Source organism: Acanthopagrus latus, chromosome 18 (assembly GCF_904848185.1).
Source record: "Acanthopagrus latus isolate v.2019 chromosome 18, fAcaLat1.1, whole genome shotgun sequence".
Classification (NCBI taxonomy): Eukaryota; Metazoa; Chordata; class Actinopteri; order Spariformes; family Sparidae; genus Acanthopagrus; species Acanthopagrus latus.
The window spans coordinates 4,703,090-4,722,908 of record NC_051056.1 but is presented as its reverse complement, the minus strand read 5'-3'; the positions used below and the strand labels follow the sequence as shown (position 1 = coordinate 4,722,908).

The 19,819-nt window shown below is 41.7% G+C and overlaps 1 protein-coding gene across 1 annotated transcript in view; it reads left to right on the top strand.

Annotated features, from left to right (window-relative positions):
• The window catches only part of ppargc1b (peroxisome proliferator-activated receptor gamma, coactivator 1 beta), a 94,874-nt gene extending 77,660 nt beyond the window's left edge, over positions 1-17,214 (top strand). The window contains exons 4-12 of the mRNA XM_037076985.1: positions 670-795; positions 4,181-5,246; positions 6,025-6,070; positions 7,535-7,599; positions 8,362-9,010; positions 10,057-10,114; positions 10,379-10,497; positions 11,603-11,730; positions 11,945-17,214. Coding sequence (XP_036932880.1) covers positions 670-795; positions 4,181-5,246; positions 6,025-6,070; positions 7,535-7,599; positions 8,362-9,010; positions 10,057-10,114; positions 10,379-10,497; positions 11,603-11,730; positions 11,945-12,036 — 2,349 coding nt within the window. The 3' untranslated portion in view covers positions 12,037-17,214. The remainder of the gene's footprint in view (positions 1-669; positions 796-4,180; positions 5,247-6,024; positions 6,071-7,534; positions 7,600-8,361; positions 9,011-10,056; positions 10,115-10,378; positions 10,498-11,602; positions 11,731-11,944) is intronic.
• Positions 17,215-19,819: the final 2,605 nt, after the last annotated feature.

Here is a 19,819-nt window from a genome sequence, read left to right as displayed (position 1 = left end):
TTATGGATGGAAACAGAAAAATATGGATTGATGAGATGAGTGGAAGCGAAAAGCGGAAGAAAAGAAAGATAGAGAGGATGAGTTGGAAGAAGGGGCAACAGAGGAGGAAAGAGACAGAAGAAATTACAAGGGATGAGATGAAGACCATGTGGGGATTGGTAAAAAGACTGGACTGGTGGGATGGGGGAGAAAGGGAGGAGCAGAGGTCATATTCTCTGTTATTACCGAGAGAGAAATGGTCGAATCCAGTTCTTTAATGGGAAACGTGCATGTGCCATGTAGCTGTCAGCTTTAGGGATGTGATAAATGTATAGTATCGTAACCTTGTGGCCTCTTCTGCACATTATTCCCTTGTACAAACATCCATCTGACGGAAGTTAACAGCTGACAGAATATAGATTAAAAATTGGAGTGAAAGGCCGAAGACGCCAAATGTTGGACTTTTTCGTTCCACGACAAAACCTTTTTTTCTGTTCTGAATAAATTGTGTAAGAAGTTGCAATGTTTTACCAAGGATGTATCCTGAAGACCTGAATCTCATTTTTACAGGGCAGAGGCTCGAAAAAGATATCAAGCTATCTATCCTTGTGGAAACATACAAAAGCATATGCTGAATGCTAATTTGCAAAGTGCACACCGACTGATTTTTCCCATCGTCTTCCTCACTAGCTGAAGAAGCTGCTGCTGACTCCTCCCAACGTGCCCACGGGCATCGACGCACACAAAGACAGAGTCCACGGTCATCGCTATAGCAACAGAAGCCTGCATCTACGGCCGGTCAGACCAATGGCCAAGGTGAGACACCATTTGCTGTAAAAATCCTGGTTTACAGTGATATTTTAATGTGATTTGATGCGTTGGGAAATTCTCTCTTCACTTATTCATCTTCCACTATACCTCCAGGCTTGTTCAGTCTTTTTCAGGCTGTAAAGTAGAACTGAAGCAGTCTGTTCTGTTACAGACTCACATTCACCAGTTAACGCCTCATTCCCTGTGTCTTCTGAAGTCTGGCGAGATAACAAAATTGGATTTTTCCAATCACTTCCCCTCAGAGGTGGCGAGTTAAGGCAGAAGTAATTCACTGTTGCAAGCGGGGCCTATAGCCAGCATCACCGCTGTTGTGCAGAAGTTGTCAAGCAAGTGTCTCGCAGTTTAGAGCCAGAACAATACACTGAAGAGAGATTATGAATCATTCACAATTCAAGAAGTAGTTATAGTTGCCTCAACTTAACCAACCCTACACTATAGGTTCCCTGACAAGAAAATGCTCATATGAGTTCTGCAAAAAGGCACTGACATCATCAGTCCCACCTCCAGTAATTTAATCACAATGGCATTCTTGGCAAAGGTTTGGTGTCAAGGCACATTTTTGGCTTTTCTTTTTTTTTTTTTAACCTTAACAAGGATAGATTATCGTGGAGCAACTGGAAAATTTTACAGTCAGCCGGACTTGTGAGATCAAGTCCATGTAGCCAGGTCTCAAGCTATGCACTTGTGGCCAGACTTGAAAGGTTTCAACCAGTCAGTGTCCTTTGAAACTACTGGCGGCTAGAGAGGGCAGCTACGGGCTTGTAGGGGTGACAACTAGCGAGAGAAGTGAGAAGTTTGTTTGAAAACCATGGCGACACCTCAAGAGGTGCAAGAGTGGCTCAGCTGGTGGTAGAGCTCTTTTACTGTCATTCTGATTGGTTGAAGTCAACCTGTGATAGATGGGAATAGATTGATGGATCGTCCAAACAAGTGCCCGTCCTTTTCTAAACAGTCTCAAGTTTTTCCTCTCTAGATGGTTAGATCAAACCGCCTGGCACTTCAGGTTAGAATATAAAAACTTGCTATCAGTGGTTACAAAAAAGGAACACTGACCATCAGCACTGGTTGTTAAGTACTTGTATTGTTTAAACCTTCCTTGTGACAGGAACAGAAAGAAAAAGGCAAACCTTCCAGTCTAGGTAGCAACAGTTTTTATTTTACAAATGACAGATATCTCATTTTAGATGAAAAACTCGTCGCGCCTTCAAGCTTGCAGAGACCTACAGTCTGCTGCTTGTGATAGATGTGGTGTTGGGAAAGAGAGGGCATTTACAATGGCTACTGCTGTATGACTTAGCAGTAATTGCATAGCTGCTAGCATTGTGCTTCAAGTGGTCATCGATTACAATACCAGTCATTTATCTTGTACAAGCATAAAGCACAGTGTGCTTTCCCACAGCCCTCTACTCTGGCTCAAGCAAGGAAGATACAGAATATCCACTGGATGCAGTGCCTGAATAAGCCAAGCCTGTATGCATCACACACCCTCCTAACCTCACTGATGCTGGCTGTGTATGTGTGTGTGTGTGTGTTTGAGCTTCAGTTTTAGAGTAGCGTAGCTTTGCTGTGGCAGATGGCGGAGTATTGACTGACAGGGCAAGAGGGCAACAGTGAATCATAGTGTCTCTCTCTCTCTTCACTCTGTATGAGTAATATAGAATCGGCCATTTCATTGCAGCTGCATACTGAATCATCCCTCACAAAGTCGGAAGGAGAATTTACTGCTGTGTGCTCAGTGTTCCTGTATCCAGGGCAGGAAATTGAAGATACACCCATGTGTTCATGAGTCTGTTCTTAGGTTGTTCATTTTTTTTGTTCCCTTGAACAAGTGTGGACAGTGTGATGAGATATTTCCAGCACAGCCACAGTAGAGTTTGATAGAAAATAGAAAAAAATAATAAATTATATATATATATATATATATATATATATATATATATATATATATATATATATATATATATATATATATATATATATATATATATATATATATATATATATATATATATATATATATGTATATATATATATGTGAATTCTAAAGCATCATTAGTAAATCTCAGGTTAAGTGTACCTTCGAGTACAAAAAACGATGCTTGTATGCAGACAGTATAAAATATTAATGCATTAGGTTGGTTTAAGTGCATTGCATTCACTGGATAAAACAAAATATCTAGTAATTATGAGAAAACATCTCGTGATTACAAGATCAGGATCTCAGGATCTCAATTTTTTTTTTTTTAAATTACAAAAATACTAATACGCCTGTAGCTCACATTATTTTGATACATTTGGCAAAAAATATAACAAAGTCTTGAAGTTTAAAAATAATTTTAGGAACATATTTTTAAAGCAATTCACATATGTTTAAAAATCCATGTATCTTTTGGGGGTGAAATTGGGAAAAAAACAGACAACTAGCCATACTATTTACATACATACTTAGACCGATCAGCCACATTAAAAGGACTAGCAGGTGAACACCACTGATCATCCAGTTACAATGCAATGTTGAGTCCTTGTATTCATGTGGATGTTTGTTGACTTGCACAACTGCACAACCCACCAAAACACTGTAACTGGTCAAGTACAACCCCTAATTGCAACAGTATTCCCTGTTTCCACACATCCTGATCCGATCACGCATCAGTTGGTGGATGTGCTGGAAGAAGTCCGAGCCATGGAGGCCCCACCATGGATCAGACTTGGCTTTGACCCATCGAACCATGGATACGGGACTTCTGGGGGTATCTGGCACTAGGGCACTGGCGGCAGATCACTTGAGGGTTGCAGACTTTTTCCGGCATTAATGCTCGATCAGATTGGGATCTGGGCAATTTTGTGGTCTGCTCAGTGCCTTGAGCCATTCCTGAGCATTTATTTGTTGGGTCCTGGGGGGGATTATCCTAAGTGTGGTCTGATGTCTGAGTACTGATCAAAATGCCAGGTAGAGGAACTGATCAGAAAGGTCATACCTTGGATATGGTCATGTAGTCTGATCTCTAGTTCATGGACAAATTAAATGAGATCAGGATTACAGGTCTAGACCATCTCCATTTGCCCTCCTTTCACAAATTTAAACCTTTTTTATTTATTCATTAATCTGTTCACTGGGTTCACTTTAGTTGAAATTTGGTTTCAGGTTTTCCTTATTGTCAAAACACCAGCATAAGAGGTTTTTTTTTTTTTTTTTAACTGGCAAACCAGGAGGAAGAAAGACTGATGCTGTGTAACATTTTTCTAATACGACTCATTTGTTTTGTTAAAGACAGCAATTGTACGACTAGGGGCAAAAACATTTAGGCTACAATCTGCAGTTTGAGGATTAAGTTTCTCACTGGAGGTGTTTCTTTGTCTCCACCCTCAGAGTGACCTCCCTCTGGAGCGGAAGCCCCGAGCAGTGCGTCCAGCGGGCCGCCTGTGCACCGAGCTCCACCGCCACCTCACCACCGCCCAGGACTTAGAGGACACTCCAGCTCCGGACACAGAGGAGGACGAAGAGGAGGAAGAAGACGAGGACAGTGAGTCAGAGGAGGACGAAGAGGAGGAAGGCGAGGAAGAAGAGGAAGAGTCTTCCGGCAGTGAGGTGGAGGGTGCGGCAGTTGTGGCTGCTGCTCCCACTGAGCCAGTCAAGCCTCAGTTCAGCTCGGAGAAAGAACTGCACTCAGTGGTGGAGCTGATCACGTACATGCACACCTACTGCCTGCCCACACGCAAGCAGCAGGGCTGGGAGCGCAAGGACCGTGACCTCCAGAGGTCTCGGGCCAGACCTGAAGCCCCCCGCCTGGCTGCCACAAACTCTCATAGCAGAGTTGTCTTGGTGGCTACTCCTGGGACTAGTGGGGGCTTGACAGGGGCAGGCAACAGTGCCCCAAGGAGGCTTCCCTTTGCAAGGCGAAGGGAGATGAAGGCCAACTCCCTTCTCCGTGAGCTCCTGCAGCAGAGCAGCTCTTTCGATGTGAGCAAGCCTTACAGACTGCACAGCCCTCCCTACTCCCACACCCACAGCCCCAACAGAGGAGGAGTATCTGCTCCTTCTGTCCTGGCTAAATCAGCCCCAGCCCACTCCCCCAGCTCCACCACCCCTAAACCGGAGCTTCGCAAAGACGCTTCCTCCCCTGAGAGGAGAAACTCCTCGTCCTCTGAGGTGTCTCAAGGCCTGGAGGAGACAGTAGAGGATGGTGGCTCCTTCTCAGTTCGGCGCTCCCGACGTCTCGCCTCCTTCCCCAGCCGCTTCGCCAAAAGGCTGCGGCCTGGACGGGCAAGGGAAGGAGAAGGGAAGGCCAAGGAGGAGAAGGAGGAACGAGCGGGGGTCAAATTCCTGCCAACCCAAGCAGGAGGGGGAACCACGACCGAGACTCAGCCAGAGCATGTAATGTCGGGTGATGGGAGCCACGGTGCAACAGAGCTGACCAAACCCTGCTGCCACAACGGTGAGATGGATAGAAAAGTAGCAGGCTACAGTCAGACCACAGGGTTTCTTCTCCATTCACAGCTGCAAATATCTGACCAATTGTGATCCATATCTCATAGGCTTTTTTAAATAGGTGCTGCACCCAAGCCATTTGGGGAAAGCTTTTGTCTTTCAAGTCCTTGGGTGTTGTTATCTTCAAGCTTTTCCAACTTCCTGTTCACAGAAAGGGTCCAAAATTATGCAAAATTGCTCTTTAGGGAGGAACCCCAAACCGCTTCCCAAATACATGCACCTGAGTCTTCAACAAACTCAGGGAACACACGGCCTCATATGAACTTTTTAAGTTTGGTCCATTGTTCGGCTCTTTATCCATTTTTGTCTTATCATCCTCTGTGCCAACACTGTCTCAGCCAAGCTGCTGAAATTGCACTGAAATTATGACAAATGTGACAATGTGAATGGCTTAGGATTGACTGAATGTCCTTGGAGATGTGAGCATTGTAATGTAAGTCCCACATATTGTAGCTCTTGTGTCTCCACCATTAGATTAAAAACATAATCCATAAGATTTAGACCACAGCTGAAAGAATGTCCAAGGAAATGTGACTGCTGATCACGCTGATTATTAAGATCTGAGTCACAGAAGAGGTGAGAAATACCAGTTGAGACACTCAGTTGCAGTGTGAATATAGCCCGGGACACAAACACACTTCCATACTCATTCTTACAAAGGGAAAAATCACAGACACACATCCTCTGAGCTGTAATGTAATGGTTCCCTTTTTTTCTGATTGCAGAAAAGCGAGCCTGCCTCTGTCTGCCTCTCAACCCCAAGTCAACTGGGTGAGTATCTCTATACAAAGTACCTGCTGTGTTTCATCATAAAGTCAGAGCTTTATAAAACTACTCCTTCATTTTTCATGCAGTATCTAGCATGCAGTAGCAGAGTACTTAATGTTGAACACTGCAAAAGCATCAATTAATGAATGCCTTTTTGTCTTGCTCTACTACTGCTCTTTCAGTTGGGTTTAGTGCTGCATGGTGAAATTTCAAACGATTTCTATTGGAGAACACAGCATCAGTTTTATTTAATTCGGTTTGCAGAATATACAAAATTACTGTATTATAAGTTCTAAGACTTGTATTTACAATGCCTAACAGAATAGAGCATGACTGCGCGTTTTTTCAAGAAGAGTTTCCCAAGTTGGAGTTGTTTGGCTTGTAGCAGAGCAGTTACTGAATAACACATAATAGCACAACACCAATGAACATTGTTACAGTAAGTACACCATAACTTTTTGAGTTTGAGTTATGATGTCTACACCCCACGAGATCCCAGATATCTCACCTAAAGAGAAAGAACATGAACAAAATGACAGAACTGTCATCATGCTTCAAAAGGACAGCCTGGATCCATTTTCAATGCATATCAGCAAGCAGGGTTTGCAGTCATGTCATGTATAATCTTATAAAACTGCATAATATTCTGAACTTGTGACAAGATAAACCAAGCCCAGATTCAGCAATTTTATTCCAACATCCCTAATGAATCAGGACCTTGGCTAGCTTGCTTGGATTTTAATCTGCGCCAGACAGAGTGCCCTCGCTGCTCTTACTTTTCCAAATTAACCTCCCCACCCATTCAGCCTCAAACCCTGGAACTTCTCCAGCTACAACCAGTCAGAAAGCGGAATGATTTTCCTGTCTAAACCCCTGGCATCCGTCCATCCTCTAAATGAATCTGTCTTCTGAAGCGCTCACCAAAAAGACAAAACATTTTGTTACTTCTTGTTGTTTTTTTTTTTTAACTCTCCTGTTCTCTGTGGAGGGTAAGTAATATCCCTGCCTGAAGCCAATCCACTCAGTACTGTTCCTGCCTTTCATGGCAACTGGAGAAAGAGAAACAGACAGCCAGAAATAGAAAGAAGAAGAAGAATAGGGGAGAGGACAGCGGAGTACATATGGTTGTTGTGATAAGAAATGAGGAGCTCCGAGAAACGCCAGTACCATTTACAGGGAGAGGCATAATTCAGATTCAGCAGACATCAGCTGAAACTGTGCTGTTTTTACTTTAGGGTTTTACTGAGAACCTTTTAAGGCTGTTATTGTATTTATGTGGACTCGGATGTGAAAAATACGACAGATTCCAACATGACACAACAATCTTTAATTTCTCTCTCTCTCTCTCTCTCTCTTTCTCTCTTTCTGTGTCTCTCTCTCTCTCTCTCTCTCTCTTTCTCTCTTTCTGTCTCTCTCTCTCTCTCTCTCTCTCTCTCTCTTTGATTTCTGTTGTCTCCTCACCACCAGAGAGTCCCAGTACAGCACCAAGCCTTTTGAGCAAACGCTCAGTGTGGATCTATGTGGAACAGCAGGTAAACACAGCTCACATTTACTTAGTTGTTTGTTGGGATATACTATATTATAATATTGATTGATGTCAACAGGTCACAGCTCTAAAAGATACAATCTTAAGGGACAGAGATCGTGGGACCAGATCTCATTTTGTTTGGGAATGGACAGGAATTTGTGCAGCAACATTGTTAGAGAGAGATTCTGAAAGTATTTTAGAGGACCATAATGTAAGTTAATTTAAAATGTTCAAAAAGAACTCTTATTAACAGAATGAAAAGAAATAACAGTTTGGACTTCATGTCAAAGATATCTATATATTGTGTTGCAGAGATACTACTGAAGATAGAATGCTAACTAGATAGCTCAAGACCGTCTTGTCTCGTAATACCACCATAGGCCTTAAAAGGTGATGGTGAGTCATAGAAGCCTCCAGTCTGTCCTAAATCCATCAATGCAACAGAGCTTTTCTGGCCAGATTTGGGACCTGTCACCCCAGGGCTAACCCTGCCCTGTTGGCCATTATCTTGGCCCCCTTTCAGCCCATTCTGGTGACACTACATGCCAACATTCCCTGCTGGTTCTCCCTGCTGTAAGCCTTAAAATATCTCTGTCTGGTGGTCCAACACTCACCTGGCACTCTAAGCTCCCAGTGGCTTGGCTCTCAATAATTAACATATTACATCTGCTGTAAAACTTTCAGGTTGAGTTTTTTTCTTGGCCTGTGTCTTGCCTGGCGCAGTTTGTATCCTGCTCATGCGAATATCTCTTCCCTCCCCCGTCAGGTCTCACCCCTCCCACCACCCCACCCCACAAACCAGTGGAGGATGAGCTCTTCAAACCTGCAGAGGGAGGAAAGGGCAGTGAAGTCACAGGTGGTGGCAGCAGCGGCGATGGTGGAGGAGGTGGCAGTGAGTCTGTTCACCCTGCTTCGAATACCAACGTTGCCACAAAGGGTTCATCCTGGCTGAGCCGTGGCCACCACCAGCGGAAGCTTCCAGAGCAGACGGAGCTGTATGCCCAACTGCGGCGCATGGGCCAGGCTGGTGACAGCGACACCCACTGCAGCTTTGGCGACCATGACTACTGTGCGCTCAGCCTCGGGGAGAGTCGCAAGCGTAGCGCTGCCATGCTAGGTGCCATCCTGCAGGCGCAAGGAGGGAGCGATGGAGTTGCAGCAAAAGCAGCCGACGATCAGGTATCGGATGGGAAGGGCAAGGACGGTGGAGAACGACTGCTGGTGTCAGAAGTCGCAGAGCCACTTGAGAAGCAGACAATGACAGCGACGATATCATCGCCGCCGTCGGACTGCCAGTCGGCAGCCGCCACACCCCCAGTCTCAGAGGAAGAGGCGGATCGCTCGTCTGCATCTCGCTCACCCTCGCCCATCCTACACCTGTGTCCTGACTCCCCCGCCAGCAAGACAGACTCCAGGTGAGACGGAGAGACGATGAGTGTGAGAAGATGGGTGGGTTGAGGAGATCAGATTAACAGTGAAATGTGGAGTTCAGATGGAGGCAGTGGACAGAGAGAACACCAAGTAGTACACAGTATGAAACTGAGAGAGAGAGAAAGGGGAAGAAAAAGAACAATTCTTCATTCTTGAAAGGACGTTTATTGTATCCAAGAATTACTCTTGAGTATAGTCATGTCAGCATATTGTACAACATACGGCAAACCAACTGCTTCACAACACACTCTACAGTCTGAATCTGCTCTTGTGTAGCTGTAAAAAAAAAAGAATGGCCAGAAGCACAGTGTTCTTGCAAAGTTTGAATGAAGAGATCTTATCGTGTGAGATTCCCCTATAGAAACAGTATGGCTCAGTACAAACCCAAGGAACATGTTGTGGAATCCAGTCATCAGACCGAGTTTGATGTGGTCGAGGGGACACACAGCGCAGATGTGATATAAGATAACAGCCTTCCAGTAAGGGCCTTGTAGATAAACACAAATAAATAACTATCACATCTCTCAGAGTTTTACTTATACAGGATGCAATGATGAGGGTTATAAATATCACTGGTCAGAAACCTAAGAGCAGAGTGATAGACAACATCCAGCGGATTAAGAGTAGAGGCAGATGCATGCATACAAATCACTTCACCATAATCCATAAGACTGAAATGGTTCTATAAACAACTCGTGTAAACATTTTAATCACAGACTGCAGTGTCATTTCTATCCACGTCAGTAACAGTTACTTGACTGTCCCGCACAGAAGAAGGTCAGTGGTCATGCTATTTCTGTACATAGAGGACAGTGACAGAGAAAAGTGCTAGCAGGTAATGTAAGAGAAAGAGGTGATAATGAACAGCTTAGTTTTACTGCAGTCAGTGGGAGAAAGTCTTCCCTTTTTTGCCGCAGTTTCACCTGTTTCCTCATGTCTGACATTTCAGTTTCACCTTGTGTCCGTCCTTATCTCACTTACTATCCTCCTCTCCTCTCTCTCTCTCCCTCTTTCCCTCGTCCTCTATTAGTGAGAACTCGGAGAACTGTCCCGACGACAAGCAAAGGAACAAAGCCAAGTCTGATGAGGTACAAACACTGTAACCCCTTCCAACGAACCCCCTCCTCCAAGATAAATTAATCATACATGAATCATACAAACTGTACATGAAAAACAAGGATATAATGTTCAGTCAGATGCACACTGCAGCTGCAAGATCAGAATAATATGCCACATGTAAATGAAGACAGTGTTTCGGCCTGACACCCAGCCTTCCTGCTTTAGTTCCCACATCCATCTGTATTCCGTATTGTCCTTTGTCCTGACTGTTGCCATGGTTTCCCTGTTGCCAGGACAACTGCCAGGTGTTTTACATCCACAACCTGCCAACCAGCGTGACCCAGAACATGCTGAGGAAACGCTTCCAGGTTTTCGGCAAAGCAGAGGACTGCAAAGTCATCATCTGCAACGAGTAAGTGTCCTGATCTGGATCTTCTTTGACCTGAAGCGAGGAGATGCTGGCTGGGAACTTTTTTTGAAGATACAGTTAACCTGTTTTTCGGGGTTTTTTTTCGCTCTGAGTCGCAGTTTGTGTGCATGACTTCATAATTAGGTGGAAGCACTATCGTCAGATAATGCTGCAATGTCATTAGTTCACACTAGATTGAGACTTGAAAGGGTCATGGCCTTGGTAAAATATGTGTTCCTCAAGCTCATATTTTTAAAGGTCTTCTACAGAACTGAAAATGACAAACCTTTCAAAACAGAATCCTTGAATTTCTTACCCGAAATCCAAAGTCAGGCCTCATTGTGATAATGCACACTACACTGTAATAACTATTGCAGCAGTTTGAGCCATTGAGATTCTGTCCCAACATGGAGCATGCTGAGCAGCAGTAACTGATTACTCCTCCTATAGTTTTGGAGCTACCTTGGAATTCTGACCATTTCTTACATATTACACCTTTTCAGCCCAATACTGAAAAATAGATAACCACTGATTGCTGATTGTCTTGCACTTACAGCAGTCCACAGACGCTTTGGGTTCTTTACACCATAACAAAAAAAAGGATATCAATCAAAGGATAGACACCAGAAATACTCAGCCCTGACCAAGGCACTGACCTCAGAACAGGAGTGTTGTTCCCTGGGCTTTGCACTGTTGCTGGCCACTGCTCCTAAATAGTTAAGATGGGTCAGATATAGAGGACAAACATCCCCATTAGGATTCATTAAATATGACTTAAAAAAGTTAATAAAGGTGCCCCCTGTCCTCTGCTTGTTGCAGACAACCCCAAACATCTGTCTTTTCACTTATTTTTTTTTCATTTGTTCTTTTGAAATTGATAGTGTGTTTAAAATACACAGTCCATGAGCAAATCAAACCAATAACTTCTACTGTGTGTGTGTGTGTATCTGATCAGTACTATCCACGAGTACACTGATTATGATGCATACGAATTATTATACTATGCATCTCTCCATCCTTCATGGTATATACCTTCTTCATTGCCTCAAAGCTAAGCTGTCAATATTTGAATGCATCTCTGTGTGTGTTTCTACCTGTGTGTTTGTAGGGAGCGCTGTGGGGTGATAAAGATCCGCCAGCCTGGGGTTCAAAGACACTGGAGAGAACGAGAGACTGTTTTCCAGAATGGACCTGCAGGCCTAAGGAGGCTGACAAGGAAACGCTACATAGATCTTGGTAATGAACATACGCACTGTGACAGAATTCAAAAAAGCCCGAATGATAAACTAACATGATCTGCCTGCTGACCCAACTTACCATCCCAAAGCATCAGTATTAAATTGTACCCTTGAGTAAATTGTACTCCAGAGAAACTAAGAGGAAATGTTCTCTACAGAGATTTGCAATTTGACTTGTTTTTTTTTGTGTGTGTGTGTGGTCTATCCTGCAGATGAGGCAGGTCCGGGCCCTGTAAAGAGCAAGTACGATGCACTGGACTTTGACACACTGCTTAAGGAGGCCCAGAAGTCCCTGCACCGCTGACCGCACAGTGCCCCTGACTGGCCAGCCTTAGTAAACTGCAGCAACAAGCCTCCGACTACACGGCTCTGCCCTCAGACAGGCCTCTCAGTACCTCCACACAAGGCAACCTCGCAAAATGTTTACATTTTTACCATTGGAATAAAGTAACGATAAGGACCTTGTTTTTTAAGTTTCTTTCACCGGAGGATACTGCTTAAAAACGAGGACGCCACTGAGAGTTTAAAGGAGCGAAGGGACAATGGAGGAAGTAGGACATTTAACAGCAGTGGTACAACAACTACAAACGATTAACGATACAGCTGTCTGCTGAACAACAATAACAAAGCTGTCTGTGTTGGTGACATCATCGCCCCGCCTTGGGAGAGCGGGCATGAGAGACCTCTGTAGCAAATCCTTGCTATTCCTGCGTTGCGTTGGTCGTCGTGGTGTGTGTTTCTGCGTGTGCGTGTTCTTTGTTCTGTTTGTTTTGTAAGAAAAAAAGGAAAAAAAAAACTCCCTCTTTCCGGTTACGGGTGGTGAACCTGCAAGCTATGTTTGCCATGAAGTTGTGCGGTTGTATAACCAGAAAAAAAAACAAAAAAAAAACTGCTTTGTTTTAGCGAAAAATTGTGGATGTTATAAATTTTAAAAATCTATTGTGTGTGCGTTATGGACAAAGAGTATATATATAAAAAAAATACATTTAACGTAATCATTTGATGACTGATAAAGTTTACAAATCTAAAATGAAGAAGAAAAAAATCATGTTTTTTTCTTTTTTGTAATTGTAGTGCTTCCTTGATTTGATCTATGCACTGTAAGGAGGTAAATGTCTCTGCTGTCCTCCACTTTCCCCCTTTTGACTCTAATCTCTAACTCTGCCATGCTGACTATTCTGGCTTCTGCTACTGGCTGCTGCAGGCTCTGTTTGATAGGCGTCAATGCATCAAGACACTGACTTGGTCCAAGGAGAAATTTCACCGGAAAAAAAGGTTCCAAAATAAATAATTTATTGGAAAAACATTTAAATGGTTAAATTGTTGAATTTTTTGTATGTACATGTTGTGAACTGGCTACAAAATAAGATTAAATAGGATCCCAGTTGAGATCTGGTTTTTCAAAATCCCGATTGGTCACAAGAAGTTTCAAATGTCACTTGATTAAAAAAAAAAAAAAGAAACATTTCTCTGGTTCAAAGCATCCTTGAAATATATTCCAAAATATAGAGGACCATTGTTATTGAACACGCGGTAGAGTTATTGAAAAAAGAAAATGCAGTTTTTAATCTTTCCATTCAGACAGTGGGTTGTCCGTTCTTACAAACAAAATGTTTGGGTTACGTGTTTATCCCAGGTGAATTCTCTCCACATGGTGCAGGGTCTTGATGCACCTCTCATAGGGTCCCACTGAACATGTATCCAATAAAGGCTGCAGCCTAACGACACCCCCGAATGCCACAGCCAATGCAACAGTTACTGTTTACATTTGGACTGCAGCAAGCAGGAAGAATGGGGAAATAAAGTTGGTAGCCATTGGCACTTTCAGTAATGAACTCAGTATGAATTCATCACGCCCGCACCTAGTCCAGTCCGATTTTCTTCTTATAAAGTCTATCAGCCATTAGAGTGCAAAGTCCTGTAGGTGAAATATTTGGATTGCCCGATAATCTTTATTTCATTGTGTGATTAGTGCTTGATGTTGGATTTCAAAGTACAAAAAAGGCCAATTTGCTCCCCGTGGTTCCATGGAATATGTTCATTTCTAGAGGATGAATCCGCCGGTTCAAATGGAATGTATTCAAGAATCTGAATGTATCTGAGTCTATTGTGCTTTCCCCATTTCTGCTTGCCCAAAGATTGTGGAGCTTTTTGGTGCTTTTTAAAAAAAAGAAGAAAAAAAAAAAGGTAGACTTGCTTAGTCATTCGGCTGACTGCATGTGACTGATTCAGGCTTGAAGTGCAGTCCGGGTAGTAGTGCCTAATTTACATTCCCTGACGCAGCCAGTAGCACCCGCCGTGAAAAAAGGGAGAGAGCCTCCAAGCCTGCCAATCTCGTGGCACCACACCGCTGCCTGCAACACAGCCAGGGAAGGAGCGAGGGGTGGGCTTGTAAGTAATGATAAGTTTCGGACGAGAATCTGATTTCTTGTCTGGGAGGTACTGTATCAGCTGAGCATCTCTACCTCACATCCATCCCTATATGTTTTTGTTTTGTTGTCAGAAATGTTCTCTGTGTGAGGGTTTCCCCAGCTGAGGGGTGGTTATGGGTAGTTTTGGGGTCTGTGTTTGATTTTTTTTTTTTATACTATGACTCCTTCTACCACTAAGCCCCTCATGGGAGGAATAATCTTGCTCTCTCTCTCTCTCTCTCTCTCTCTCTCTCTCTCTCTCTCTCTCTAACACTTTCCTTCGCTTGCCTCTTAACGGTTTTAAGCGTGTCCGTTTCTTGGAGTCTCGATCTTGTGTCCTTGTGTAACTGAGTGTTTTGTCTTTGTCTCGTGTTTGAGTCGGACACTGCTGACGCTTGCGGGTCGGTTAGGAGGGGACAGGAGGGGTTGAACGGTGGCTTGGTGGCTGGTTGGTCCTCGAGTGCATTTGGAGCGGAAGATTCCCAATCTTCTCCCCCCGCCCTCATTTTCTTGTTTCCTTCAAGGACTCACCATTCCTACCAATTTACCTGTTCCTCCCCTCCTTTCCCGGGAGATTCAATAAAACGCAGCCCGACTCTTTTGCTAACTTTAACTCTATCGCTTTCTGTCTCTCGGTGGGTTCAAGGCCTTGTCTCCAGGTCTCTCCAAAACCCTGCTTTTTAGCAGATAATCCCTCTTTCCTCAACCTCTTCTTTGTCGTTTCTCTATCTAATCAACTCCTTGGTAACACACACAAAAAATTGAATGTTTACATCACTCGATTCTCCTTTGACTTTATTAGGAACGCACACTAAGTACAAAGGCGCCTTATTCAGTGTTAAAAAATAACAGCGAGTGAAGTGGCCTGGAGCGATGCATCTTCTCCAGGCTCACTGATGTCCAAATCTAACAAAAACAATTTAGTGCTATACATACTGATTGAGAAACAAGGTGTCAACTTTTAAAAAGGAAAAAAAAAAAAAGTAGAAATTACAACAAACCTAATCGCAAACAACTGAATGAGTATTTGTGCTTAGTATGTATACTACTAAAAAGTGAGAGAATGTGCTGGTTTACATATTAAAAAAGAAAATATATTATAATATATGAATATAAAATGTGTACATAGCACTATGCCTCGTTGTAAACATAAAATGTATTGTGTGTTTTTTTTAAAAGGTGGCGGGTCACAGTTGATTGCTAATCAGACAGGAGATGGTCAGGTCTATTTCTGTTCCAATGATTTAATGTTTGTTCAGTACAGGGAGGAAATGAAGGGAAAAAATTAAGTTGAAATGACTTCATGCTAAAGTCCAACACTGTTGTAAAAGAAAGACAAAAAACATCCAAGTATCCCTTTAGACTATCACACTAGAAGGTTCTATTTCTTTGCTGTTTATGAAATGACTAAATATTTTTAAATGTTTTTTTTTTCCTGTTTTCTTAAAAAGCAATTTGAAATGCAATACATAATAATCTTATCTTTAACACAGCCTTTCCGAAAAACTGAGGTAATAATGTACAGTGTGTGGTTGGTTGTGGAACTGCAACATGGGCAATCTTTGAGCTGCGGATTCAATAGGCTATACTGTACTGTATGTAGACTGCTGTTAAACACAAAAAAAAAAAAATCATAAAAACAAACTACAGGAAGAATGTGGTCAGTTGTGTCGTAAACACATAACACATATACGAAACAAATTGTACTAATATACTCTTGCACAAATAACGTCCCAAGTAGTGAAATACCCTCACAATATTTTCTTCTCATTGAAAGGAAGCTGTCGTAACTATGTTATTACCATATTTTGACGGTGCACAGGTTTGTTCAAATCTGAGTTGCACTGAACACTTACATATATTACAGTAACAGCTAATAACTATTCATATATGACTCTGGTAATGAAATGCGGGAGGGAGGAAAAGATTAGAAAAAAATACAGTTATTGCTGGTTTGACCCGTTTAAAGTTTCACACTAGTTGATATGGATGAGGTAGGTACTGTAGAAGTCCCAGTTTCACTGCTGCCCCCTTGCTTCATCCCAAATAGGAAGCATTTGGATTGAAATAAATTACATTCAGAGTAACAGAGTTGGATAATGGTCCAACTCGCTGAGTGGCATAAGAGTTTTTATGTTTGTTAGATAATGCAGTACTAAACCAGGACAGATAACAGGGTATCATCCATCGTCATCGATCAGTGATCCCTGTAGCATCTGAACATTGTGACTTCATCTAACTGCTCTCTTCGCTGGTGATGGAAGACAGTTATCTCGGCAGGGTGTTACAAAGATAAAATAACTCATCGTTGACTTTTGGTTTGTCACAAGACATGTGTAGTCTTCTAAATTAAAGTCCTGTGCTTGTGTAGCACAATGATCCACCCAAACTGCCACCATATGCAGACTGTCGCTCTTTATACTCACCTGACTTCCCCCTTTGCAACTGTTATAATTACTACGGCCACTAGAGGTTACTGCCTAACAAGAAACGTAAATATGGGTTGTAATATGCTGCTTTCACATTCAACCTATATGACACTTTTTTTCTGATGAGGATGGACTGAGAAAATCTGGCGACTGCAGCGTGTTATGGGATTTCTACAGTGGCTTCCACTGTGTCTGTGAGGGTACCTCTATTACTGTAGAGGTGAATGACATCAAAACAACCCCATTTTTCATCATGGCAAGCCTTAAAAATCAATTGGGGGTGGGGAAATGAAGCTACCACTAGCTTTTATTATTACTGTCTCAACTCCTTTCCAATCCAATGTGGTTTATTATTAAATAATTACTGACGTAATTAAAACTTTTTTCAATAGCCATATTATAAAAAGGTATATACATATATATGAATATATATTTGTGTGTTTGTGTAGATATCTAGATAATTATATACTTTCTTATAGAAAACTTTGATGTTGACCATTCTCCTCAGTGTTTTGAGAACACGTTGACACATTTCAACATAATAATGCCGCTGTCCGCTTTGGTCTAGGTCCTAGGTCGATGGACAACGAATCCAAATAATAAAAAAAAAAAAAGTAAAAAATAAAAAAAAACTTCCAAAGGGAAATACCCTCGTCAGAATGCAATACCTTTCTTTCCACTCTTCATTTTAAAAAAATGGAAAATGGCAAGAAAACCATAAAACTTGATAGGCAAGTTGACCAAAAAATAAAACTTCAACAATAAAGAGCATGGCTCACGGTGGCTCGCGAAAAATGTTTTTCAACGGCCATGTCGGATTGAGTTTTATAGATGTCATGTTTCCAATGCCATGGCCCACTGAAAACACTTTTGTTTTTATGTCACTTACCATTTCTTTACTTTGGAAAACAATGTATCTGTCAGCTAGCTACACCATCAAATTTTGCCCCTACCAGGACAGAAGTGCTTGCAATACAAGCCTGACTCTGGCGTCAGATTCCACTTCTGCATAAAATGATTGTGTCACATTTCAACAGTTGTACAATACACAGAAAATAATGGGTAATCTGTCAAACTTGATGGCAATAGTGATGTCAAGTAGGCACCTAGTAGGGACTGCAAACTGTCAAAATCTGCTAAATGTGAGTGGGTGATTTTTTTTGGTGGAGGAAAATCTTTTGACATAAGGGCATACATTGTTTTTGTTGTTTTTCTTTATTATTGATTTTATTGTCTATTTACATCTAATGACTATCAAATTCACATAAATGATTTTTTTTTGTTTTTTTTTTTTAACTTAGTTTTTGGTAAAAACAAAAAAGGTAAATACTGCTAGTGAGATTTTATATTTTTACATATGTTGGTTTTATTTCGTGTTTCTTCTTTTTTTTTTTATTTATACACCACTTAGTTTGGATGTCTTTAAATGGTGTTATTTCTCTGTTTTTGTGTGATTTCATATGTCTTGAGAATGTGGAGACAAAGGCATTTCAGTATTTTTGAATTGTTAAAATCTAGTTTCATAGAAGCGGAAGTATCTGATGTTATAAATTATATTTTAATTCATGTAAATAGTTTAAAACAGAAGACTATGGCTTCATTTTAAACTGAATACATTTCTCTTCAGAGATTGTTTACATTATGAAACTGTAGAGATGTGCTCCTCATATACTGTATAAAGTACATATATTCATTGATTTGCCTCCAAAAAATAAAATCCTAATGAACAGCATTCTTTTTGTGTATGTGTGGAGTGGCCTGATTTTCTATTTATCTTATTATAAAAAAAAAAAAGACCTTTCAGAACTTTCCACATTCTGTCTATGGCCCATTTCATATATACATACACACACGTGACATGCACTCTCCACAGTCATCTACCAAAAAAAGCTGCACATCATCAGTGTGACTGCATTTTCTTTTGCCCCAACACCACTTGGGCATCCGCCTGCCGCCTCTGGCTAGGCTCGGGGGTTTACTGTGTTTGCTTGTCACACACCAATATCCCAGTTTAAACATATCTGTGGGGAGTAATGAGGTGAGAGCCTCAATGCCAGACAAACATTGTTCTGCTGTACTAAAAAATTCAGTTGTAAGTTTACCGACTGAAATTTTATTTACGCTTTTGTCAAAAAGTTGTTTAAGTCAGTCGTCTATATACAACATAAAACATCTTTGGATCTGTGATGTCCTCAAAACTTGGGCGGCTGTAGCTCAGTGAGTAGAGCAGGTCGACTAGTGATCAAAAGGTCGCTAGTTCAAATCCCAGCTCCGGGCAAGGCTGAGCTGCATGTTGAAGTGTCTTTGAGCAAGTTACTGAACCCCACATTGCTCATCAGTGAGGGCCCTTCGATGAGCTGGCGACTTATCCAAGGAGTACCCTGCCCTCGCCCTGAGACAAAGCTCCAGCAGCAACACCCCGTGACCCCATGGAAAGGGATAAGTGGTTACAGACAATGACATGACATGTCCTCAAAACTTGAGCTTAGAACCTCAAACAGAAAACGAGCTCGATACTGTCAGTGATGAAACATACCCAGTTTCGTGACACATTCTCAGTGTACTTGTACCCTGGACAGTAAGCTTTTGTTTCGGCTCTATACTAGTTATTTCTAAGTAGGTCTGGGCAATATATAGATAAAATGATCATCATGACATTAAGTCATTATATTCAATTTTCTGAACTTACCAGATTGTTCCACTTGTTTTTACCCACTTAGTCATTATCTCCACATTTCTAAAGATTATTTAATATCTCACTGTTACCAATAATCAGCTCCACCATATTGTTGCAATATCATTGCAATATCATTGCAATATCATTGCTATTGCTATTGCTATTCAATGATGTTTTTCAGATATTTGATTTTGTCACCCAGTCTTAGCATTCATGAAGTGGTTTTGAAGAGATAGCAGCACTTACATTTCACTGGTGTCTACTTCTGTGTTAAGTTGAGAAATCTCTCTTGATTGGCCAAGTTATAATCAAAATGTTATAGATGCATCTATTCAAAGATTCACAGGTGTTTTTTTTTTTTTTTTTTACTTTAACTGTGTCCATCCACAACGTGTTCTTTTGTCTGCGATAGGTCAGTTCTGCTTTTAAAACACTTGCATTTGCTCTACAATTATGTGTTCCCGCTTATGGTTGTAAATCATAGTGTTTCTCTGCGTTATGTTGTTTGCACTAGCTGCTGCAATGAATCGTCTCTCACAGGGATCACTAACAAACGAACAAAAACAAATG